Source organism: Mustela nivalis (assembly GCF_964662115.1).
Source record: "Mustela nivalis genome assembly, chromosome: 9".
NCBI lineage: Eukaryota > Metazoa > Chordata > Mammalia > Carnivora > Mustelidae > Mustela > Mustela nivalis.
This window is the reverse complement of record NC_139028.1, coordinates 28830661-28856627: the sequence shown is the minus strand read 5'-3', so window position 1 is coordinate 28856627 and position 25967 is coordinate 28830661. Positions and strand designations below refer to the sequence as shown.

Sequence of the window (25967 nt, the reverse complement as noted above, 5' to 3'; positions counted from 1 at the left end):
AAAAAGAGGTGAACAGGGCAGAAATACATTTCTGTCACCCTCTTTTCTTCCAGGCTGGGGGCTTCTGCCTCCTCTGTTAACCTAATTTGCTCATGTCTCTGCTATGCATACAAAGATGTGATTTGCAGCTTGAATGTGAATCATCTGTCAGAGTTTCTGTGCTTTGCTTTACTTTTTTTTCCCCTATATAAAATTTTTACTTAAAAGAGAGAAATTATAAGTTTTTGGGGGGCTGTTATTTCAGGCTATCCCTTTTTCCTTGGTGTTATTTGATAGATACAAATTATTTCAAATTTACTAAAAAATTGTGCTGTTTTCTCCAAAGTCAGTTTTGAGTTGTTGTTTTGGTTTTTTTTTCCAGACAGAACTAATGAGTGAGAAAATTTTTGCAATTTTCAGTCAGTCAAAGTGCACTGTATGTCCATGACTGTTTGCTTTTGGATTATTTCTACCAGAAATATTATTATGAATTGGATAAAAGGCCAATTGTTTTGTGAAGTAGAGAGCATTAGGAGGGAGACTTAGGATCTAGAATAATTATCTTCAGTCCAAAACTTGTCCAAAAGTTTCCTGGATAACATCCCCCACCTGTGAGAGTATACAGCAGAAGGTGTTGAACTATGTATAAGGCTAGAATAAATGTTTTTGGGGTTAATGGCCATAGCAAGACCTGTTCAAAAATCCAAGGCTTAGGGGCACCTGGGTGGCTCAGTAGGTTAAAGCCTCTGCCTTTGGCTCAGGTCATGATCCCAGGGTCCTGGGATCGAGCCCCGTATCAGGCTCTCCATTCCTCAGAGAGCCTGCTTTCTCCTCTCTCTCTGCCTGCCTCTGCCTACTTCTGATCTCTGTCTGTCAAATAAATAAATAAAACCTTTAAAAAAAAATCCAAGGCTTAGATCTTATGGAAATTTCTAAGTATGCATTCTCTTCCTTTCCCTTTTTCCTCTCCCCATCCCCACACCAATCTCCCCCTATCTTTCTTTCTCTCTCTCCTTCTCTCTTCTCTCTCTGGAAGAGAACTTGAGCAGAGTATCTATGTTTTAACAATAACAACAACAACAACAAAAATATCCTGAATTAGGAGCCATGAACTCTTGGCCCAAGGCTGTGGAGCTTTGGGCAAGTCACCTACCCTCTCTAGGCTTCCATTTTCTTTGTGCCAAACACTGTCCATCCTGAACAAGCCAGGGAGATCTCTACTTTCATAGAATTCATAATCAAATAGAGATGAGGAAAACAAATAGGATAATTTTAAGATAATGATTAAGTGCTATTTCTAGAGTAAAACAGGACAAAGTGATAGAGTCTGGGGATAGGAAGAAAAGGTAGTCATGGGTGACTTCTCAGGGAGATGACATTGAGCGGAGACTTGAAGGATGAGAAGGAACCAGCATGTGAAGAGACCAGGGAACGTGTATTTCCGGCAGAGAAGTCAGAATGGTGAAGACCACTTTTTGGAAACAGAAATGGCCCTTGTGGCTGGAAGGTAGTGAACAAAGGGAAGATACAAAATGAAATTGTAATAAAATACAATTCATTAGTGGCAAATTCACCAACGCAGGTATAAGTTTGATTCGGACATCCATCAGGTCAGAATTGCACTCCTAAAAAGGCCTGGCTTAAGGAAAGGAACTCATAGGAAGCCTCAGCCACCAAAGGACCTCTTAGGATACCAGACAGCAGAGTGCAGCCAACCCTGACAGCAACACCACAGGGCTTTGCTTGAATCGGGGTCATTTCTCTGTTGACAGCTTTGCACTGGGGCACCTGGGTGGCTCAGACATTAAGTGTCTGCCTTTGGCTCAGGTCATGATCCCAGGGTCCTGGGATTGAGCCCCAAATCGAGCTCCCTGCTCAGCGGGAAGCCTGCTTCTCCCTCTCCCATTCCCCCTGGTTGTGTTTCCTCTCTCACAGTGTGTCTCTCTGTAAATTAAATAAAGAAAATCTTTTTTTTAAAAAAAGAAGGCCCTGCACTGTCACATCTAATAGCCGCTAATCATATGTAGATATTTACATTTGAATTAATTAGAATTAGATACATTAAAAATACAATAAAAAATACATTAAAAAATACAAAAAATTAAAAAAAAATACATGCTTCAAGTGCTATATAGCCTCCTGCAGCTACTGGCTATTGCCCTGGAGAGCACAGATGTGGCTCTCTACCATCACAGAGAGTTTAATTGCTGTATTAGAAGGTTATTACTGGCAAGTCTTCTTGAGGAATCTCAAAACTTCTCCCAAATCTTTTATTTTTTTATTATTTTTTAAAAGATTTTTTTATTTTTTATTTGACAGTCAGAGATCACAAGTAGGCAGAGAGGCAGGCAGAGAGAGGGAGGGAAGCAGGCTCCCTGCTGAGCAGAGAGCCCGATGCGGGGCTCGATGCCAGGACCCTGAAATCATGACCTGAGCTGAAGGCAGAGGCTTAACCCACTGAGCCACCCAGGTGCCTCTTTATTTATTTTTTTTTTATTTTAAAGAAGGACCAGGCACTTCCATTTCAGGCTTTACAATAGATGAGATATCCTAAAGACAATTCAGCTAAAAACAGTTCTGGCTGCAGTTCTGGCTGCAAAATTAAAAACATCCATTTGCTTACATTGCTGCTCTCTTAATAACATTTTCAGAAATGAAAAATATGGGAGCATGAGTCTATAGAATGCTAAGTGGACACTGAAGCTTAAGTTCTAAGAGTGGTTGCTGGTTTCTAGAAGTCTAGAGCCTTGAGCTTTCGGTGCAATGTTTAAGGCACAGGAGACAAGCCCTGGGGGCTAGTGGAAGGTAAGGGACTGGAAGAGAGCATTTCCCTTAGAGCCAAGATCTCTAAGGTTCATCACCTCAATGAAAGAGGCAACTCTTAAAAACAAAACAAAATCTCCCCCACTAAAGGAGACAAGATATTTAGGAAGATGATCTGCCTCAACATCTGGCTGTGGAGGGAAGGAAAAAGTGCCCTGAAAATTCATAACCATGGGCCGTTCTTCATGCAGGTAGAATTCAGATTTGTACTGTCTATGTGATCCAGGAAATTCAAATTGAAAATTTAATTTATTTAAGCTGGTCTTGTATTTTTCATTGACCAACTTACTCTGTGCTAAAGTACTCCAGAAGAAACAGAAAGTCTAAACAGATCTAAACCACTTTAAGACATTGAAATTGTGATTTTAAATCTTCCCACAAAGAAAATGCTAGGCCCAAATGGATGAACAGATGAGTCTACCAAACATACAAGGAATAATGAGTTCCAAGCTTAAACTCTTCAATGAATAGAAAAAAGGAACCATTCCCCATCTATTTTTCAAATGAAGAATGACTGACATACAATATTCTATTAGTTTCAGGTGTACAACAGTGATTTAGTATTTATGTACATTACAAAATGGGACACCTGGGTGGCTCAGTCTGTTAAGTGTCTGTCTTTAGCTCCGGTCATGATCCCATATTCTTCTCCCTCTGCCTGCTGCTCACTCTGCTTATGCTCTTTCCCTCTGGCAAATAAATAAAATCTTTCAAAAATAGTAAAAAAAATATATACATTACAAAAATGGTCACTACTATATGTCTTGTTTCCACCTGTCACCATACAAAGTTGTTACAGGATTACTGACTGTATTTCCTATGCCATACATTACATCCCTATGTCTTAATTATTTTATAACTGGCAAATTGTACCTCTTAATTCCCCTCACCAGCTTCATCCACTCCCCATCTATTTTAGAAGGTTGGTATAACCTTGGAAACACAACCAGAGAGGGCAACACAAGAAAAGGCAATTATGGACCACTTCTACATATGAACAAAGATGTAAAACCCTAAAGAAAATGTTAGCACTCTGAATCCTGTCATTTATGACAGAGGTAGTTTATTCATCATGGACAAATTCAGTTTACCCCCAGAATGTTAAGGCTGGCTTAACATTGGAAAGTCTAATGTTATTCATTGTATTAACTAATTTAAAAGAGGAAAAAAACACATTGTCTTAGTAGATGGGGACATTTTAGATTAAATTTAAAACAATTTAAGATATGTAAAACTCTTAACTAGAAACAGGAGACTTACAACTTGTTAAAAAATTTGGGGGGTGGTGCCTGGGTGGCTCAGTGGGTCAAAGCCTCTGCCTTCAGCTTGGGTCATGATCTCAGGGTCCTGGGATCAAGCCCCATGTCAGGATCTCTGCTCAGCAGGGAGCATGCTTCCTCCTCTCTCTCTCTGCCTCTCTGCCTACTTGTGATCTCTCTCTGTCAAATAAATAAAGTCTTTTTTTTTTTTAAGATTTTGTTTATTTATTTGACAGACAGAGATCACAAGTAGGCAGAGAGAGAGAGAGGAGGAAGCAGGCTCCCCACTAAGCAGAAAGCCCAATGCAGGGCTTGGTCCCAAGACCCTGGGATCATGACCCGAGCTAAAGGCAGAGGCTTTAACCCACTGAGCCACCCAGGTGCCCCATAAATAAAATCTTCAAAAAAAATTGCACCAAACCAAAAATCTATCACAAATATCCCATTTAACGGAGAAATGTTGGAAGCATTCCCTTTAAAAGCATAAATGAAACAAAGATAGTTGCTATTGTCACTTTCAGCATACTGGCGGTCTTAGGCAGCACAAAAATACAAGGAACTAAAGTTTTCTGTTTTGTTTTGCAAGTTTTTTTTAAAGGTTTTATTTATTTATATGACAGAAAGAGATCACAAGTAGGAAGAGAGGCAGAGAGAGAGGGGGAAGCAGGCTTTCTGCTAAGCAGAAAGCCCAATTCGGGGCTCGATCCCAGGACCCTGAGATCATGACCTGAGCTGAAGGCAGAGGCTTAACCTACTGAGTCACCCAGATGCCTCTTGTTTTGCAAATTATATGATTATCTATAGAAAGAGAACAAAGTCTGTGGTCTTTTAAGTAATTCAGCAGGTTGCTTAATATTAGATCAATATGCAAAAGAACTGTGATCCTTTCTACCCGTAATAGATTAGAAATATAAAAATACCTTTACAGTGGCAACAGAAAATATAAAGCACTAAGGAATAAATCTAATAAAAGTATCTGATTATAAAACTTTATTGAAATACATTTCAAGATATCAATAATGGAGACATACCATTTTTCTGGAGAAAAAGATTCAATGTAAAAATGACCAATTCTTCCCAAATTAATCTCTCATCTCAATATAAGCCTAATAAAAATACTAATAGGCATTAAGACTTCTTAAAAATCATAGTAAATGAGCCAGTGTGTCACTTTGCAGGGATACGCAGACACACCCACATATGACAGTGTAATGGCAGCAGTGACCTCACAATTGGTAGGAGGAAAGGGTGGACTGACTACTGGTCAGTAAAGAATGGCTATACAAATTGGGGGGAAAAATTGGGCCTTTGACTTTACCAAGAACAACAACAACAAAATCAAACCCAAGCAAAACATCCCAGTGGATTAAAGTCCTAAATGGGAAAGAGCTCCAGAAGAAATTATAGGAATAGGAAAGGATTTCCTAAAGAAGACGCAAAAACACAGATTACAGTAATTGGTAAACATTTTTATATTAAAAAAATAAAGCTTTCTGTTCTTTAAAAGATACATTAAAACTCCTAAAAACATACACAGTTTTAATACAGAGGAATAAAATAATGCCTGGGATTTGCCCCAAAGAGATCTGGTGGAAAGGGAATTGGGAGTTATTGATATGAGCTTAGCTCCGAGTTGGGAACTGGTGAAGTAGGCAATGGGTATATGGGGATTCATCAGATTTTTCTCTTCCCCTTTGGTATATGATATACATAGAATTTCTCATAAAAAAGAGAATATTATGGCAGTAATATTCTGAATATTCTGAAGCTGGATACCAGCTTCATCTACCAGATCAGCCAACATTTTACACTCTGATGATTCTGTGTGTTTAGTAAGAACATGAAAAAGTGGGAAATCTCATACACAAATGGTAGAAACATAAACTGACATAACCAGGAAGAAAGTGTGGTATTTTCTACCCAAACTGAAGGTGTGTATTTACTCTCCAACTGTTCCCCATCTGGGCGAAATCCTAGAAAATCTCACCATGGAAGCCTGTACCAAAATGTTCATAAGCTCGTTGCTTTAAAAAAAAAAAAAAAAGATTGTATTTATTTATTTGACAGAGAGAGAGAGCACAAGCAGGCAGAGCAGCAGAGGGAGAGGGAGAAGCAGAAGCAGGCTCCCCGCTGAGCAGGGAGCCCAACTCGGGGCTCTGTCCCAGGACCCTGGGATCGTGACTGAGCCGAAGGCAGTCGCCCAATCAACTGAGCCACCCAGGCACCCCGAGCTCATTGCTTTTGATAGCAACAAATGGGAAACCACCAAATGTCCATTCGTGGTATATTAACATATCGAAATGAAGGTGAATTTCCTGGCATTACATGCAACCACACGGATAAATCTTACATGTGAACAACAAAAAGAATTTGTAGAATACAAACATTTTTTTTTTTTAAAGATTTTATTTATTTATTTGACAGAGAGAAATCACAGTAGATGGAGAGGCAGGCAGAGAGAGAGAGGGAAGCAGGGTCCCTGCTGAGCAGAGAGCCCGATGCGGGCCTCGATCCCAGGACCCTGAGATCATAACCTGAGCCGAAGGCAGCGGCTTAACCCACTGAGCCACCCAGGCGCCCGAATACAAACATTTTAATACCATTTACATACAGCACAAAAGCATGTAAAGGTAAACATGTCAGGGATGTGTTACATGAAAAGCCGAAGAAATTCAAAATTCAGAATCATGATTGCTTCTAATGTGAGAAGGAATGAGAAGGTGATTAAGGACACAAAGGGGGTACCATCGGGATTGTAAGGTTTTGCTGCTTAAGCTGGGAGGAAGGTACATGAGTGAATGTTATATTTAGTCTTTTTGTATGTAATAAAATAATTCATAATTAAAATATAAATTTTTTTCATTATATATAAATGTCAAATGTTTTACACCTGAAACTAACATACATACATATCTATATACACGTATATATGTGTATATATATGCTTTTTCCAGTAGAAGGAGGGGACATGGGAGGGGAAGTGAGAGAAGAGGCACAAAAGTACCCATCACGGGAGTAAGTTCATTTTGGTTCAACAACAGACTTACTAAGAACAGATGAATGAAACTTTATCTGTCCTATGAGGTACACAATCATCTCCCAGAAGAAAAGTGCTGACCTCTCTCGGTGCAGAGGTAAAGGACCGTGTAAAAGCAGGAGTTCTAGTCAGACCTTTGAGGCTTTGACGAAGCCCCCCCCCCCCACTGTGAGTGAAAGCATTGGTGGGTGGGCTTCCGAGCCCGCAGCAGGCACTGAGCTTTTCCTTCTCTTCACCCTGCCTGCTCCCTGCCTCCTCCTGTTTATTTAGAATGGTTTCTGGGTTTGTGTCTCTATGAAACACACAAAATAAAAATAAATACGGTGCAGTGCAGAATGCGTCTTTCATGTAGTCTTTGGTGTGGACAATGTCCCTGGGAAGGAGAAGGGCAGTAGTGTGTGAAGAACTAGGTACCTGGTGCTTTCTCCCGATGCCTGGCCTTTGGGGACACCAGCCCCACTGAAGCGTGCGGTGCAGGCTTCTAGCTTGTGATCCAAGTGAGTCACCTCTTGGGGGGCGGGACTCATCTCTCTACAGTCCCAAGGGAAGAAGATGTAGGTATGGGCCAGGTTCATGTGTGCAGTGCGGTGGGAGGCAAAACAGGGGGGATCATCTTGGTGTTAGCACCTCCTGCCACCTACAGTTTCTGGCTTCCCCATGGCAGTCCTGGGGAGGCCACAGTTTCTGCATGCCTTCCTGGGGGGAGTCCCCAGCTTCCCCGTGACCTTCCTGGGGGAGTCCCCAGCTTGCCCATGGCCTTCCTGGGGAGGCCACAGTAATGGGTGCCTGGTGGGCCATCTGACCCCAGGATTACATAGAAAGTGCTAGAAACTCTGGTTCCTTACACCTCGTCACAGCAGCTGGAGTCCAAGGCCCTGTGAGGCCCCGTGAGGTCTCGTGAGGCCATGGGCTCTCTAACTCGGTTTTCAGCTTTGCTCCAACTTGCTGGGTCCCGAGGTGATGTAAGAAGTATCAGCTGATGGTCTGCAGATCTGCAAGAGAGCAAAGAGAATCACAAGGCTTGTCCCCCTTCCCAAATCCTGAAGTCTCTGTTTCCCACATCTTCTTTTTTATTTCACTTCCAAACACATGGTAATCCAATACACCCCCCCCCCCCGCCCTCAGCCCCAACCCCAGATACCCAATTCCTTCCTAGTATTTGGCACTATTTTGCCTTAGTAAGCTAATGTCCATCCTGGCATTTTCCTGGCTCTGGCTGGACATCGCCAACCTGAGTTCAGTGACAGAAACCTAATACTACTAGTACTTATAATAATACCAGCTGATATTCTATTGAGAACTTGGCACGGGGCAGGCTCTGCCAGCTAGGAGTACTTTCCTGGGTGGGGCCGTGCTCTGAACCCCCGTTCAGTGTATATACTTACTTAGGGCCGTACCTCATTCGCACTTTACCAGTGGGGAACCCAAGTACAGAGGGGTCAGACAACTTCCACTGTCTTTTCCAGACCTGCCTTCTGCACAACTGGGCTACAGTGGCTGCCTCCTCAAAACCAAAGCCGGTCAGACGCTGTGGCCCTGTGGCCCAGCTGCCTTTCTCCCTTGCCCCGCACCCCCCAGTAGCTTACAACGCATGACAGCCTCCTTGACCTGGCGAAAGCCGCCATCAGGGCCCCGCCCGTCCACAAAGTACATGAACCGGAGCTCGGCAGGGTAGGCGGCTCTGGTGAGGCCCGACATCAGCGGGATGGTGCGGCCCTCGGACCCGGGGGCCTCGCTCAGGGCCTGCAGCATCTGGTACTTGCACCACGGGTCCCGCAGGAAGCCTGGGGTGATGAGCAGCACCCGACAGTGACTGCTGCTCAGGGCCTGGCACAGCTCGGTCACGATGGCGCCGCCCGGGGTGGCGTCCCGAAGCTGCAGGAAGCAGCGCAGGCTGGCCGTGCTGCCCTCCAGGTAGGAGACCAGCTCCTGGGCGGCCGCCAGGTCCTCCTCACTGTGGCACACGCAGACATCGTAGTCCTTGCTCCAGCGGCCGCCGCTGCTGCTGCTGCTGGTGCTGCTGGCACCCCCGTGTGTGGGTGGGGAGGTGGGAGACCAGGCTGAGCTGAGGCCCAGGGCGGGGGTGTCCTCCTGGGAGCTCGGCTGGGAAACATCCCTGGAGGTGCTTTCTGCAGGGTCTGGCGGCTTCTTGGGCTTCGACAGGGCCTGCCGGAACCAGTCTGTGGGGGACAGAAATGCTGCTCAGGCCGGGTCTGCTCACCAGACTGCGTCCGCATGGCCCTACACAGGGGACCCCACACCCGGCAGGTCTGCCCGTGGCCCCGCACGGGAAAAGCGCGCCACCTGACTCTCAGAGACCTACCGCTCTGCTCTTTTGTTCATCCTTCGGGACGTGCCTTCAGGGTCCCATTATCTTTAAAGGTTTGGGGAGGTCATAAAAACTCTGGCTCTTTTATGAGTCGCAAGAATGTAATATACAGCATATGGGCTCTAGTTAGTAATACTCTATTCCCTATTTGAGAGTTGCCAAGAGCGGAAACCTTCCAAGTCCTCATCACAAGAGAAAAAGTTCTGTGATTATGCATGGTAATGGATGGTAACTAGACCTTGTGCTGATCATTTCACAATATATACAAATATTGAATTATTTTATTGTACTGCTGAAACTAATATAATGTATGTCAATTGTACTTCAATAATGAAATAAACAAAATGCCTTTGGTGTAACAACAATATGGGACAAAGAAAAAAAAAAAAAGAAAGGAAAGGACTCTGACTTCTACCAGCCTGATTAGGAAAGATGTCTTTGCCCTATTCTAGGCCCTTTGATTTCTAGTACTGTCAGCTCACTCTACCCCCAAACTCCCCACTAGTGGTGACTAGCCGACCATCTGCTCGTCTGTAAGCAGAGCCGTGGTAAGCTGGTCAGGATTAATCAATTCCCAAGCCCACCTTCTGCTGTAAGGGGAGGTGGATTTAGATTAAGGTGGGCTACCCTTTGTGGGAGGGAAAGGAAGGAGGGATTGGCATCCTTTTGGCCCCGAGAAATCCCAGATTTCTAAATCTGTTGCTAAATATTAAAACAAAAGCCTGGGAGAGGGTTACTGCTCAGAGTTCCTGAAAAGCAAAGTCTAGTGATTTCAACCTACACTTTGGAGCCAGGCATCAGTCTGATTGTGGACCTACACCTTGCTTGCCATGTGACCTTAAGCAAGTCAGTCTACATCTACCATTTCCTCATCTGTTCCACAGGTTCATTTTAATTGTTGTTAAGATTAACTGAGAAAATGCAGTGCCTGGTATATTTAAGTATTCCATAATGAGATCAGCTCAGCTTCCCCAGCTTTTGATAAGAACAGACAGTTTAGTGTTCTGGAGATTAATTTGTTTTCTCACTCTGCTTGGCTCCTTTGTCTGATAGGTTCAGAAAGACTTTGGCGAGAAGTGCTCAGCACCAGGGTTTCCAGGTTAGGAATATTAGCTTAGCATGCATGGAAAAGCTGTGAGCCAGAGCATTAAGGTTCTATGATACATGCCTTTCTCCTCACTCACCACAAAGCATGGGGTCTCTGAGGTCAAGGCCGGAGCCGGGGAGCCCACCACTGTCAGCCTCCCCCCATGTCCTGCTGCATGTGGGCCAGGAAGCCCTCCCACTTCACGCACTCATAGCTGTGAATACAGCGGAATTAGGAGTTGGCTTCCACTCACCAACCATCTTGCCCAGAGGCTTCTTAGACTGGGAGCGAGGAGCTGGGAAGGAGGATGATGACGATGCCATAGTATGGGGCTCAAAACTAACCCCATGAGACCAGGCATTGGTAAAGTGAGAGAAGGGAGGGGACTCAGTCTTGACCTTATGGAACAGCCATCCTATAAGAGACAGAGAGACAGGATCACAAAAATTATACTTATGTTACTCTCAATCCCAGTGTGAGCTCTAGATGTTCTCTCCTGATGCCTGACTGAGCCTCAGCCCCTCTACTTGTCCCTGATCCCTATCCCACATCAACCACTGTTGATTGGGTCCGGCTTCCAGAAAAACCCAGATCTGTGAAGAGTGGCGAGACAGAGTGAGAGCCCAGGGTGAGCTGTTGAGTGACTGTCCCCTGCTGCACCTGGCCAGGTGCACCTTGGGGTTCTGGGGCAGGACAGATGGCAGGAAGCTCTGGATCTGGACTTCCTGTGTGGGAGGAGGGGGTAAAGATGGCGGCAGAGTGGGAGAACCCTGGGCTTGCCAGTGCCCTGAACACAGCGAGAGAACTCTCAAATCATCCTAAATACCCACAGAAATCCACCCAAAGACTGGCAGGACAAACTCCACAACTAAAGGGAGAGAAGAAGCCACATTGAAGAAGGTAGGAAGTGCAGAGACCTGGTGTAGGGGAGAAACAGATCCTGGCTGTTATGGGGATGGGGGTACCCATGGCCGTAGAGAAGGGCTGAGACAGAGGAGCAAGCACACAGGAGATCCGCACAAGGAGAATATTTAACCCAATGCCAGTGGCTTGGGAGGCGAGAGGGGCTGAAATTGGTGAGATTTTGCAACCAGCAGGGCTTAGAGCCTGGAGTTCTAAAGATTGGAGGGCTTGGCTGGGCTAGAGCTCTGAGGGTGCCGCCCTGCTCCTGGAGAGAAGGCGGGCAAGCAACTGGGGGCAGGTGGCTTGGAAACAGCCATCTGAAGAGCACCTGGGGCATGCAGGGGGCAGGTTATTCACTCTCCCCCACCCCCGAGAGGCAGCAATCTCAGAGAAAGACGCCTTTCCGGGAACAAAGGAGTTGGCCAGCACCATTTCCCTGTTGCCCCTCGGCATAAACAGAGCCTCCAGTGGCAGGAAGCTCTGTGGGACACTGGCTGCCTAACCAGCTTACACCAAGCCTCCCCCCCACTCCATCAAGCTTGTCACCTTCCCAGCAGTGGTGGCCCCCTCCCCAAAAGAACCAACACAAAGCCCTGCCCACACCACATCTCCTGACCGGAGTGTTCTGCAGGGCTCTAGTGAAAGCAGCGTCAGGTCTCATTTAACAAGCAGACCAGAGCACACCAGTTAAAACTCAGCTCACCATGGCCAGGGACCAAACACTGCTCATTGCTGGCAAGAAGAGCCTCTGCCGACAACTGGCCTGAAGGACAGAGCAGCCGAAACACAGCAGCAGAGTGTAGGCAGCATGGACCAGAGACACTAACTGAAGCACCAGGCCTCGGGGAACTCGGTGACCTCTTCTTCATAAGGCCATTTTCTGGCTTTTCTAGCACAGAGAAGAAGGCAGATATTTAGATAAAATGTGAATATGGAAGAATTTATACCAGATGAAAGAACAAAATAAGGCCATGACCAGAAATCTAAGAAAAGCAGGTACAATTGGCATGTCTGATAGAGAATTTAGAGTAACACTCATAAGAATGATCATTGGACCTGAGACAATTAAAAACTTCAGGGAGACTCTTACCATAGAGTTAAGAAGTTGCGTTTCAGAATTAAAGAGGACAATAAATGAGACAGTAAACAGGTGTGATGCAATGAACCACAGGGTAGAAGAAGCAAAGGAACAAATTGGTGACCTAGAAGGTAATCAAGCTGAAGTAAAGAGAGATAAAAGATTACGCAAAACAAGAATAGACTTAGGGAACTCAGTGACTCCACAGACAGAAAACGTTTGTATTACAGGGATCCCGGGGAAGAAGAGTGAGAAAAGGGGGCAGAAAATTTATTTGAAGAAGTAATAGCTGAAAACCTTCCTAATCTGGGGAAGGAAGCAGATGTCCAGATCCAAGAGGCAAGGAGTACCCCCAACAAAATCAACAAAAGCAGATCCACACCAAGATATATTATAATTAAACTGCCAAAATATAGTAGTAAGGAAAAAATATTAAAAGCAGCAAGACAAAAGAAGATGGTTACTTATAAGGGAAAATCCATAAGGCTTGCAGCAAAATTTTCAGCACAAACTCTCCAAGGGAAGGCATGATATAGTCCAAGAGTTGAGTGGGAAAAATCTGCAGCGAAGAATACTCTATCCAGCAAGGCTCACATTCAGAATAGAAGAGAAACAGAGAGTTCCACAGACAAACAAGGACTTTCTGTGTCAATGCTAAAATCCAAGGACAATTGCAATTTGGACAAACAATTACATATCCAAATAGATGTTGAACAGTAGAGAGAGAAAGCACATGCAAGAAACCTTGGGAGACTTCCTCCAGTCTGCCTTCCACTGAGTAACTCCCTCCATCCACCTATCCATCTGCTCATTGAAACACCCCCCCCTTTCCCCCTTTCCCTCAACTGTCAGTTCAGGGAGATAGTGTCACATAGTGGTAAAGTCTACAGAGTATAGGCAGAGAGCCTGGATTTTCACCTCTTTTTAACTGTGGTCCCTGGCAAGCTGTTTAATCTTGCTAAGCTTCAACTTCTCCATCTTTGAAATTAAAATAAAACTAGAACCTTCTCAGCTTTATTATGAAGATCACATGAGATAATTTATGTAAAGTGCTAATGATTCAGTATATAATGTTCAGAAAATAATGTGGGTTAGCATGTATTTAAAATAATCTAGATATTGGAGGGATACGTTATGTTCATGGTTTAGAAGACTCACTATTGTAATTTTCCCCAAACTAATCTTAAGGTCCGTGTTATCCAAATTTGTTGTTATTGGGGGGGGGCAGGGATTATCAAACTTTTTCTAAATTTATATGGAAATGTAGAGGACCAAGAATCTCTTCAATGGGCAATTTGTTGTATTTCCTTCTCACCACGATGATCAGGCTATCCCTGATGGTGGAGGTTCTGTTAGCCCAGGTTTCTGGGCCGACAAGATGTGGAGCAGAGCCCTCTCCCATCTGAGGTGGAATTTCAGTGTTGGCATGTGAAGGGCTGGTAGAGAACTTGGCTCTAGAGTGGACAGAGCTGCTTGCTTTCTCACTCTGAGCTATCTGCAGAGGTCAAAACAGACCCCTGGGAACTCACAGAAAAACTACTTGTTTTATGAAACACACAGTAATAAGTTTCCAAGTTGGAAATATGTTATTCAGGGTTGAGGATGATGCTTTTTGTTCACTGCTAAATGCTATACATCTCTATGCCAAGCCAGGGACTATCAGATGAGTTACTGATGACTCATGAAACTATATCAAAATTCAAAAAAAAAGACAGAACTTAAACCACTGTAGCAAGTGGTGGGGCGGAGAGAAGGAGTGAAGTGGGCACAGGAACCAGAGACATCTCGAAAGAAAAGAGCAGTTAGCTGCCAAGCCAGGAACGGGACGTGAAAAGGTGAACATTGTTGTGTATGTGTGGGTCTTTTCCTACCTCATATTCTTTGAATTTCAGACAGCTTGAGTGGTATGCCGAAGTTAAGGAAAGCAGTGCCTGATAACCACTGAGTTGGAAATCCTTTTCCCTGTGTAGGGCTGCTGTCCCTCGACATCTTCATTTAAACCATTCCAGATGCCCTTTCTTTCTCCCAAGAGTAGACATGATGTCCCTGGGTTTTAATGTAATTTAAATATTTTTAAATTACAGTTTTTTCTTACTTTTAAAATTATTTGACAGTTATGTCTTAATTTAATTTTATTTTTTTTAAGATTTTGTTTATTTATTTGGCAGACAGAGATCACAAGTAGGCAGAGAGGCAGGAAGAGAGAGACAGAGAAGCAGGCTCCCTGCTGAGCAGAGAGCCCGATGCGGGACTCTATCCCAGGACCCTGGGATCGTGACCTGAGCTGAAGGCAGATGCTTAACCCACTGAGCCACCCAGGTGCCCCTTTGTCTTAATTTTAAAGTTATTCGACCTTGATAGACTTATAAATCGGAGAATCACTTGATAGTCTTAATGGTAGTTTAAAGCTTAGAAACTAACATAATACTTTAATCTTCTTAACAGATATAGATTTAAGAGTTTCAGTTTCTCATTTTATGGCATGACTTGCCTTTTTGGCCATACATGCTGATTTTTGACAGTTGCCTTTTCTCATCGCTTGGTTAAGAAGAAATCCAGTTGCCCAACAGCATACGCCGCTGTAAGCAGGTTGGTATAAGCCCTTGGGACTACTGTTACAGAAATATTTAAATACAGGAAAAGACAACATCTTTGACATAGGATAATTGAGCAAGATGGCACACTAAGTTCCATTAACCCTACACACTGTCTACTTCCCGGAATCTAAAACTCCACTACACCTTCCTTGTTATCTTTCAGTTCCTGTGCAGCTGAAGCTATGGGGCTATCACACTTAAATATGCTTTACTCTTTACAGAACTTAGAACTAGTCATCTGTGAGAGAGAGGAGACATAGCTGTCAAACTATGAGAAGTTAATGAACTTAAATCTCCAAATGGAAGGTCTAATTACTAGCTCTGTCTAGTCTTAGATTCGTTGTGCGGCTTAGGAACAGTCACTTTTCCTTGTGCTTTTTCAGAATTCATAAAGTAAAATGATATATACCTAAATGCCTGCTTTATAGATCATTACAAAGGCTTGATAGAAAATTACTAAAAGCTTCTTTTAAAAAAGCAACAGCATGATCCCTTTAGTGTTTTTTAGAATGCTTTTGCAGTAGGATGTGTAGGAATATATTATGTGAGGGAAATATTATCATATTGTCACTGTATAAAATACAAAGCTTATTAAGTATTATCCAATATCTAACGTGTCCAATCTCTATTACACAGGGAATGTACTGAAACCTATAAAAACATATGATTAGAATATGTATTTTAGGGCACATGGGTGGCTCAGTTGGTTAACTGACTGTCTTTGGTTCAGGTCATGACCTGGAGTCCCATGATCGAGTCGCAAATGGGCTCCCTGCTCAGTGGGGAGTCTGCTTCTCCCCTGACCCTCCCCCTTCACACGCCCTCTCTCTCAAATAAATAAATAAAATCTTTTTAAAAGAGAATATGTATTTTATATCATTTATATTACATTTCTACTAAGCAGGAATCACTATCAATGGTGGACAGGGTAACGGTCCCATAAAGATATCCACATCTTAATCCTCAGAACCAGTGAATATGCTACCCTCCATGGCAAAAATGGACTTTGCAGACGGGATTAAGGATCTTGAGATGTGCAGAGGATCCTGGATTATCTGAGAGGGCTCAATGTAATCATGAGGGTCCGTCCGAGGGGCAGGCAGGAGTATCAGAGTGAGGAGGAGTGACAGCAGAAGCAGAGGCTGGTGTCATGTGAGCCCCTGAGCAGGGAATACAGGAAAAGGCAAGCAAAAGGATTCTTCTCTAGAGCATCCAGAAGGAACACAGCCCTGCCAATCCATTTAAGACCTCTGACTGCCACAACTGTCAGCTAATCAATGTCTGTCCTATTAAGCCATAAGTTTTTGGTGATTTGTTACAGAAGCAGTAGGAAACGATTACATGATCTTTGATTGTCTGTCCTGCTAGTGAACGGAGGAAGCCCTAAATCTGAGGGCGAGAGACCGGTCTGTTCAAAGGTTTACATTGTCTGAAAGAGTTTTTCACTTCTTCGATGAACAAATTATCCTGACACTTGATTTTGACTTTAAGAACACTGGTTTCAGGGACGCCTGGGTGGCTCAGTTGGTTGAGCAGCTGCCTTTGGCTCGGGTCATGATCCTAGGGTCCTGGGATCGAGTCCCACATTGGGCTCCTTGCTCGGCAAGGGAGCCTGCTTCTCCCTCTGCCTCTGCCTGACTCTTTGTCTGCCTGTGCTCTCTCGCTCTCTCTCCCTCGATCTCTGGCAAATAAATAAATAAAAATCTTAAAAAAAAAAAAAAAAGAACACTGGTTTGCTTCTCAAACATTTGCTAAAACCCTTGGTGGGTAGGATCGTTAGGATGTGCAGGAGAGTATCATTTAAAGTGCTCAATTTAACTGTTACTAGCCGGATGGATACAATACTGTTATTTCCAAGAGCCGTGTGCAGATGAGTAGACTGGCCCTGGGGTGGACTCCATGTTCACACCCGTAAGTGTGGGCCAGACCCATGACTTCTAACCAACTGAATATGGCAAAGATTATGGAATGTCACTTACCTGGTTACATTACCATACACATGACATATATGTGAGTGTATATGCATTTATATGTATACACACACATTATGTATATATCTACCATATAAGATATGTACATGTGTTGGGGCACCTGGGTGGCTCAGCGGGTTAAGCCTCTGCCTTCAGCTCAGGTCATAATCTCAGGGTCCTGGGATCGAACCCTGTATTGGGCTCTCTGCTCGGCAGGGAGCCTGCTTCCCCTTCTCTCTCTGCCTGCCTCTCTGCCCATTTATGATCTCTCTCTCTGTCAAATAAATAAATAAAATCTTAAAAAAAAAAAAGATGTACACGTGGAGTGCCTGGCTGGTTCAGTTGGTAGAGTGTATGACTCTTGAACTTGGGGTCATGAATTCAAGCCCTACATGGGTTGTAGAGATTACTTAAAATATATATATATATGTAAAAGATGTGTACATATGAATATGGCATATATATGAATATCGTGTCATGCTTGTGTGTGTGTGTGTATGTGTGTATTTATGTGTTTGTGTTTAAATCCATCTAGCTGACCAGAAAGTGATTCCTTTAGGACTTTGAAGAATCTCCCAGCCTCGTTGTGAGAGGGCCAGTGTCAAGAAATTGCAGGCAGCTTCTAGAAGCTGTGTGATCTCAAGAAGTAACCTCTAGAGAAGTAATCTCCAGCTGACAGCCAGCAAGAAAACAGACCTCAGTCTTTTTTTTTTTTTTTTTTTAAAGATTTTATTTATTTATTTGACAGGCAGAGATCACAAGTAGGCAGAGAGGCAGGCGGAGAGAGAGAGGAGGAAGCAGGCTCTTCGCTGAGCAAAGAGCCCGATGCGGGACTCGATCCCAAGACCCTGAGATCATGACCTGAGCCGAAGGCAGCGGCTCAACCCACTGAGCCACCCAGGCACCCCAGACCTCAGTCTTAAAACTGCAAGAAGATTCTGCCATCAAAGAACAACCTGAGGGAGCCTGGTAGTGGCTCTTACCCCATTTAAACTCCAGTGGCTTTGCGGCCCCAGCTAGTACCTGGACATAAGCCAGGTAAGACCCCAGCAGAAAACTCAGCCAAGCCTTTCCTGGGCCCTTAACCCACAGAAACCATGAGATAATAAACAGGTGTTGGGGTAAACTGCTGAATTTGTGGTCACTTTTTACACTGCCCCGAAAACAAATACAGGGACTAGCAGAAATGATGGTTTAAAATGACAGTTCCCGGGCGCCTGGGTGGCTCAGTCAGTTAAGCTGCTGCCTTTGGCTCAGGTCGTGATCCCAGGGTCCTGGGATCAAGTCCTGCATTGGGCTCCTTGTCCATCAGGGAGCCTGCTTCTCTCTCTTTGCCTCTGCCTGCCACTCTGACTGCTTGTGTTCTCTCTCTCTCTCTGACAAATAAATAAAATCTTAAAACAAAACAAAACAAAACAAAAACTTAAAATGCCAGTTCTCATGCCCCCTCCCAAATCTACTGAAGTAAATCTCTGGGTAAAGCTTGGGAAAAGGATTTTTAAACAAATACCTCAGGATTCTGATGTACCTAAGAAGACTGGTCTAGTGGCTTATGTCAGTGGATCCCAAACTAAGTTGCATTATTGTTATCACCTAGAGAGCTTTTAAAAAATATAGATACTCCTGGAAAACCTTACTCCATATTTCAGAAATGGGGCCCAAGAATCCATTTTGGAAGAGCTGTCTAAAAAATTCTGACCCAAGGAACCACTAGTCTCAATTTATATTGTTACTTATTTTTATAAGCAGTGAAAGAGTGAAAGCAGACCAGTAAATCTTGAGATTGAATTTATGAAATAAATTCCAAATGACTGATTCTGTTATCAAGTCAAATTTAAGATGGAACTCTAGCAGGCAGAGCACAGTCAGAGAATTCCGGTTGATTAACTGAAGTCTTATAACCTGTATTAAAATAAATCATGTTCATGGACATATACGCTTTCAACACTATATTTTATAAATTTTGAAGACTTTAAAAATGTCAAAAGGTATATATATGTGCATACGTGTGTATAACGACACCCATTTTTAAAAATTAAATTATAAGTCAAAAGTATTGTAACTTTGGTTATTCAAATCTGAAACTTCAGCTGAAGTTCAGTCACGAGGAACTATCTTAGGGATCCAACACAAATGGGAAGCATTATAATTAATGTTGAGGTATTTTGCAAAAAAGTAGCAAATTGGTCTTTGGGAAACTTCAGTTTCTCAGTTCTAAAAAATTCTCTCTGCTTCTGAAACTGTATCATACAGGGGGCTCAAGCTTATTTTAACTATAATGGTATAAATTTATTTAAAGATTTTATTTATTTGATAGACAGAGATTACAAATAGTCAGAGAGGCAGGCAGGGAGAGACGAGGAAGCAGGCTCCTCGCTGAGCAGAGAGCCCGATGCGGGGCTCAATCCCAGGACCCTGAGACCATGACCTGAGCTAAAGGCAGAGGCTTTAACCCACTGAGCCACCAAGGCTCCTCTAAAATGGTGTAAATTAATTTTGTATTTACTTTGCAGTAGATCTGATGTAAATACGCAGCATTGACTGTAATATAGATTGTGCCACTAGTGAATTTATGGATGGATACAGTTTACAAATTATATACCCTTTTATACTAGTCCCCTGTTGAGCTTACAAAATGACTACTATATATATATATATATATTTTTTTTTTTAAAGGCTTTGGAGGCATAGTTAGATTAAAAAAAAAATACCTAAGATCTTAAAGAAGAACATTGCAGAGGTGCTTCCACCACCAGAATAATAAAGACTTATTATGAAGCACTAATTAAGGCAACTGCTATTGGTGCACAAGTAGACAGATGGATAGAAAAACAGGGTGTCTAGAAACAGATCCACATCCATACAGTTTCCTGATGAATGGCAAGGCTGACACTGCCAAACAGTGGAGAAATGGTGCTGCGTCAATTTTGATAGCCTGTGGGAAAAAATAAATCTAGCCCGTATCTTACACGATCCGAAAAACTCAGTCTCAAATAGGCGGTAGATAGAAGTGAGAATAACAAGAAAATTGCTTTTAGAGGAAATTATAAGAGATTATCTTCCTGATTTCATCTTCTGGTTATTTAAAATTGAGATGTAATGTAGTAAGGTGAGTGCTGTGAAGTGTGTAAGCCTGACAATTCACAAACCTGTACCCCTGGGGCAAATAATACATTATATATCAATAAAATAATCAATAAAAAATAAAATTGAGATGTAATTGACATATAACATTTTAGTTTCAGGTGTACAACACAGTGATATATGTATTTATTGTGAAATGGTCACCACAATGAGTCTAGCTAACATCTCTACATAGTTATACATATTTTTATCTTGTGATGAGAATAAATCCACTAAGTTAGCAACCTTCAAACATGCAATACAGTTTCATAGTCTAGTCACCATGCTGTAAATTTACAATCCCCAGGATTTCTTTTATTTCATAACTGGAGTTTGTACCTTCTGATCACCTTCACTCATTTTGCCCACCCACTACCCCCTGGGGTAAGCAAAGATTTTTTTCAACTGGTCATAAATAATACAACCGTATGGGAGGGGGGAGAGCAATCTGGCAATATTAAAGGGAAAAATTTCTGTTCATCAAAAGACATCTTCGAGTGAAAAGGCCATCACCTGAGAAAATAATTTAAAAATATATATCCAGTGTTTCATAACCAGCATGTTTAAGAAATCTTACAAACTAGTAAGAAAGTGAAAATCCATTGGAAAAAAATGTGCAGAAGAACCGAACACTTTGCAAAAAGGGTATCCAAATGCCCAACAGACATGAAAAGATGCAGATTCATTACCCCTAAGCGAAATGCAAAGTAAGGCCTCAGTCCAACACCAGGGCTGGAGCACTGAGCAGAACCGCTACAATGAAAAAAAGAGACACTATCAAGTACTGGTAAAGATGTTGAGGAGCAGGAACTCACTGCTGGTGGGAGTGTAAACTCACACAACCACTTTGGAAAACTAGTGGCACTGAAGTATACTAAAGCTGATTGTGAACACACCCAGCATTTCCACTCTTAGAAATATACCCAACAGAACTGCTCTATACGTGCACCAAAAGACAGCCCCAAGAATCCTCCCGGCACTATTCAAAAAACCAACCAAACAAAAAAAACCCAACCTGGAAACAACCCCTATCGATCCACCCAAGTGGCCTGTAGAAAGTAGAAGTAAATTGTGCTCTATCTGCACAGGGCAGAATCACACATCTGCTGAGATCGATGAATCACAGCTAAATGCAACTTGGCTGCGTCTCACATACTGAGGATAAAGTACTACACGCAAAAGGTAGGTACCCGTGAGCCCATATATCAGAAGTTCAAAACCAAGGAAACTTTTTATGATGTGAGAAGCCAGGATAATAGTTCCCCCTTAGACGAAAGTAGTCACTGGAAGTGGACATAGAGGGTTTCTGGACTGCTAGTGAGATTTTATTTATTCTGAATGCAGGTTGCCTAGGAAATGTTCACTGTGTGAAAGCTGTACACTTGTGACTGTGCAATTATTTGTAGGCAGGCCACATTTCTTTCTATCTTTCTTTCTTTCTTTCTTTCTTTATTTTTTTAAAAAAGATATTATTTATTTATTTGACAGAGAGAGAGCACAAGTAGGCAGGGAGGCAGGCAAAGAGAGAGGAGGAAGCAGGCTCCCCACTGAGAAGAGAGCCCAATGCGGGACTCGATCCCATGATCCTGGGATCATGACCTGAGCCAAGACAGTCTTAACCCACTGAGCCACCCAGACGCCCCTGTACGCAGGTCGTATTTCAATAGTGTCTTAAAAGTTAAAATAAAGAATAACTAGATGTGACTTTCTCCGACCGTCACTCCTGGCCCTGGGTGCCCTCTGATTTGGTGTCTCAGCTACGCGAGTACTCGGGACTGTCCCTCTCTCAGTGGCACTGACCAGGTTTGTGTTGGGATTTCTAATCTGTCCGTCTGCAGGGGAAGGACAGGGCTGATCCCTCCCTGTCCCATGCTCTCACTCCGCGCTGCACAGGTTGCCCTGCCCAAGACAGACGTTCGTGAAAGAAATATCTCCGTGGGTCATGAGCCCTAACTAAAGCCGTGTTCGTGCTGGAACAGTCGCAAAGGCCATCGCAACAGCAAAGAAGGACGTGAGGAGACCGTGGCAGAAACACAACAGTGAAAGATGGAAATCACCCGACCGGGCTGGGCTTTTCAACCCACACCGAAGGGGGCTCCCCGCTCTAGCTCCTTCGCGACGGAAAAAGGGACAGCTTTCTTGGAGAGCCTGTTCACCCGTTTCCGCGTTCAGGGTGCCCATGGCACCCGGGTAGAGGGGGCAGGAGAGGGGAAGGCGGGCCCCCGGGCAGACGTGCCGCGGGGGTGCGGCCAGTGCGGGAGGTGGCGCAGGGGCGCAGAGGCACGGGGACACAGGGGCCCCGCACTTCCCGGGGACCCCGACCCTGCGGGGACCCCGCCCCCGGCCCGCACGCCCTGCTCCAGCGCGGGGACCCCGCCCCCGTCCCCGTCCCCGCAGAGGGCTCACCTGCGCGTGGGTGGCGGCGACCCCGGCGCGGTGCGGCCCGCGGGGCTGGCTCGGGCTCCGGCGCTGTGCCGGCCGCCCCCCGGCGAGGGGGAAGTGCGGCGCGCAGATCGGGGCAGACCGCCTCCCGGCTCCCCGGCTCCCCCGGAAGAGGCAGGGCGGCCCGGCCCGCGGCCCCTCCCTGGCCGGCGCCCTGGGCCTGCAGGGCCCTCCCGCCGCCGGCCGCCCCGTCGCTCCCGGGCGGGAGCCGCGCCTCCCCGGTGCTCCTCGACGACCAGCCCACGGGGCCCGGGAAACCCCGGAGCCCGCAACCCCGCAGAAACTTGCAGAAGAGTCCGTGCTCCCGCGTACCCCAAAACGCACCAGGACAGCCTGAAGCCTCGGCTTTGTTCTGTGTCGGGGAGAAGGATAGAAACCCAACTTGCTCCATTTCATTTTCTTAACGCCCTGCAAGGCCAGCCGCTGTACCTTTTTTCTTTTTCTACAGTTACGAAAAGTGGAGGGGCGCCTGGGTGGCTCGGTCGGTTAAGTCGCCCACTCTCGATTTCCGCTCAGGTCCTGATGTGGGGTTCCTGAGATCGACCGTGGGTGCGGCTCCGCTCCGCGCGAAGCCTGCCCAAGATTCTCTCTTTCCCTCTCCCTCTACTCCTACCCCACGCGCGCACTCTCTCCCTCTTCAAAAAAAAAAAAAAAGAAAGAAAAGAAAAGAAAAAAGAAAAGTGGAGATTGAAGGGCTTGTCCTAAGGCCACAAGGTAGATGGTAGCGTGACTCTCACCGCAGAAACGCGGGTGCGGGGGTCACACAGCTGAAGCCGATGCCGAACCCCACGAACCCCACGCTCCCAGGCTGCAAAAACGTGCTGAGCCAGTCACTGGCCAGGCGCTGGATTCTTCACCTGCCGGCTTGGGGATGAGCTTCCTGAAGGACCAGGACGGGTGGGGGATGGAGGGAATACAACGTGTAGCCTTTCCCAAACTTGTTTCACCGTAGTAGAAATACCAGTATCTTCCTGAGCGGTGTGCCGTGGCCTGCCAGTTTGGGAAACGTTCCTACAGCCGTGTGCCCAGAATGCTGGACGATGCGGCTGGTTTAATGGGACGGATGGAAGACCCATGGTCTCCCTTTCAATCTGATTTCCTATGTTTCTCACCAGGCAGTGGGGCGAGTTGGTGGCTAATCCTGGGAGGCAGCGTGGGCTGGGGCTGTTACAGGAGGGCTCTGGAGCAGGATCGCTGGGGCTCAGAGCTCTTCACTTACTAGCCGTCTGACCTTGGGGACGGACATATGTGGCCTGTCCAGGTTCACTTTACTCATTGTGAGGTTATAGTATCTGGTTCCCAGTGTTGCGGGGAGGAGTAGGTGAGATGAAGTAGGAAGAAGTACAGGAAAGGCTTCTTTCACCCCTTATCAAACACACATCCACTTGGAGGGCTGGGTGCTGGACGGCTGCTGTTCCCTCCACCCACTGGGTCCCACCTCTCCCAGCTGGGCTCTTCAAGCACACCCCTTCCAGAAGTCTCCTTTCTCCTGCTTTTTAACCCTGCCCTTCCTGCCTCGTTCGTTACCAGTCCTGTACCACCTCATGCTGTTTGGAGTTGGGCGTCCCAGGGGTTGGCCCTCCCAGGAGACTGCCAGGTCTCCAAAGCCTGGGCTCCGCCTCCCGCTCCAGCACAGGGCACAGGCCCTCCAGTAAGCCCTGGCTGAGAGCAGGTCGGGGACACCCGTGGCGGACAGCTCAGTGTTGGGAAGGCGGAGGAGGCATGGACTGAGAGGGAAGACAGATGGCAGGATTAAGTGCTCTCCTACGAGTTTGAAGAAAGCCCTGTGGCAGCACGGAGACCTCATGAATGTATTCTTAATTGAGTAAGTACTGCATTTGTCATCTTGAAGGCCATGCTCCTCCTGACCCACAGACGGGGTAGCTACTGAGGACAGGCTGAGTGAACGCTGGGCACCCGAGGAAGCTGGCTGATAACCAGCGTGAGAGGGGTGTTGGCCTTGGCCTGAGTTGTCCTGAGCCCATGCCCCTGGCAAGTTCCTTCCTGTCTTTCAGCACAATGGCTCTTCCTCTTTTGCTCCCCTCGTCAGTCCTGGCTTTTCCCCACCCCCACCCCAGGGTCTTCTCCTGTTACTTCACCTGCAGACCCTCTCCCATGCCTGCCCTCCCTCACACAGTGATCTTTAGTCAGGCCCCTATTTTGTTTCCTTCTTCTCCCCAAAGGCGGCTGTTGAGGGGGAAATGAACATTTTACTAGCTGTCCTTACTCCCATTCATGTCTCCCTTCCGAACAACTGTCCCTGCAGAGCCCACTGAGGCATACTTCTTCCCAGGACCGCTCTCCCTGGGGGCCCCACTGACCTACCTGGTACGGATCCAGCCCACGGCGTGCATGGATATCGTGGACCGCTCCCCGGTTCCTGTGACACCTCACGCTCCTGGCTCTTCTCTGTTTCTCTGGCCATCTCTTCAGCTTCCTCTCCTTTGGTTCATCTCTACAAATGACAGTGGGGTCCCCCTGCTTCTCCCCTTGGTCCCCTACTCTTCTCCCCTTGTGGGGAGGGATGCCATTCTCTTCCGTGGTGTCCATCTCTCTACAGCCTAGGTCATCCTCGGTGCCCAACAGTACATACAACTCCCAGCTGGACAGCTCTACCCGATGTCCTAGGCGTACCCTCGACTCGACATGTCCCAGACTGTACCACTCATCTTGTCCCTCACCCTGCTCCTCCCCGATATCCTCACCTCCGTGAAATGTAAGACATACATCTAGCTGCTCGAGCCAAAAACCTAAGACTTAATTGACCCCATTTCCCATGACTGCTGTCCCTTCTGGGATACACATGCTTCTTGCCAGGACAGTGGAGGTCTCGACGCCTCTGCCCTGGGGACTGCAGCGACAGCCTCCCATCTGCCGCCTGGCTTTGACATCATAGCCTATTCTACAAAAGGCAGTCCGGGTGACTTTTCTAAAAGGAACATTGGAGCACATCACTTCTCTATTGAAAGCCCACAGGCCCACAGGCTCCCGGCCCTGCCCTGCTTCTTACTCTACCCACCTTCCCTCCCTCCATGATCTTGCCTGGACAAATCACTTCTTGCCCCTTGAATTTTACTAACCCTTGGTCCTGGGCATTTATCTATGGTTCTCCTGAAGCCTGGAATCAGCCCCGTCCTCGCTATCATTCCCTGGGCTTCCCCTTTGTGCATTCACTTTGTTAAACTGCTCATCTTATAGGTTCAGCTCAGAGGTCAACTTCCCTGGGAAGCTTCATGGAGAAACACCGGGTGAGATGGGGTTTTGCCACCTGGGCTTATTCCCGGCACTACGGGGACAACACTGCATCGGATATGGGCTGAGGGGCAGGGCAGAGGGAAGA

At 45.6% G+C, this 25967-nt stretch overlaps 1 protein-coding gene across 6 annotated transcripts; it reads right to left on the bottom strand.

Annotated features, from left to right (window-relative positions):
• Positions 1-6641: 6641 nt before the first annotated feature.
• Positions 6642-22738, bottom strand: TIRAP (TIR domain containing adaptor protein). Of its 6 annotated transcripts, none has more exons than XR_014298918.1 (5): positions 22592-22738; positions 12121-12306; positions 10768-10929; positions 8484-9278; positions 7105-8090 (listed from the first exon to the last, which is right to left on the bottom strand). XR_014298918.1 is itself a non-coding variant. In XM_082683918.1 (5 exons), the coding sequence occupies exons 2-5, from the start codon at positions 12284-12286 to the stop codon at positions 8071-8073; spliced, it is 942 nt and encodes a 313-aa protein (XP_082540044.1). In that variant the 5' UTR covers positions 12287-12306; positions 22592-22666; the 3' UTR covers positions 7105-8070. The 6 variants fall into 6 exon arrangements, 3 of the variants coding, with proteins under 3 accessions (XP_082540045.1, XP_082540044.1, XP_082540046.1); XM_082683918.1 differs by having other exon boundaries at positions 8685-9278; positions 22592-22666; XM_082683919.1 differs by lacking the exon at positions 12121-12306 and having other exon boundaries at positions 6642-8090; positions 8685-9278; positions 22592-22712.
• Positions 22739-25967: the final 3229 nt, after the last annotated feature.

Excerpts from the sequence above, each read along its gene's own strand:
- TIRAP (XM_082683918.1), bottom strand. The coding sequence starts at position 12,286 with ATGAAGAAGAGGTCACCGAGTTCCCCGAGGCCTGGTGCTTCAGTTAGT. Across the intron at positions 9,279-10,767 it reads GCCTCTGGGCAAGATGGTTG|ACTGGTTCCGGCAGGCCCTG; the intron begins GTGAGTGGAAGC and ends TGTCCCCCACAG. Across the intron at positions 8,091-8,684 it reads CAAGGAGGCTGTCATGCGTT|ATCTGCAGACCATCAGCTGA; the intron begins GTAAGCTACTGG and ends GCTCTCTTGCAG.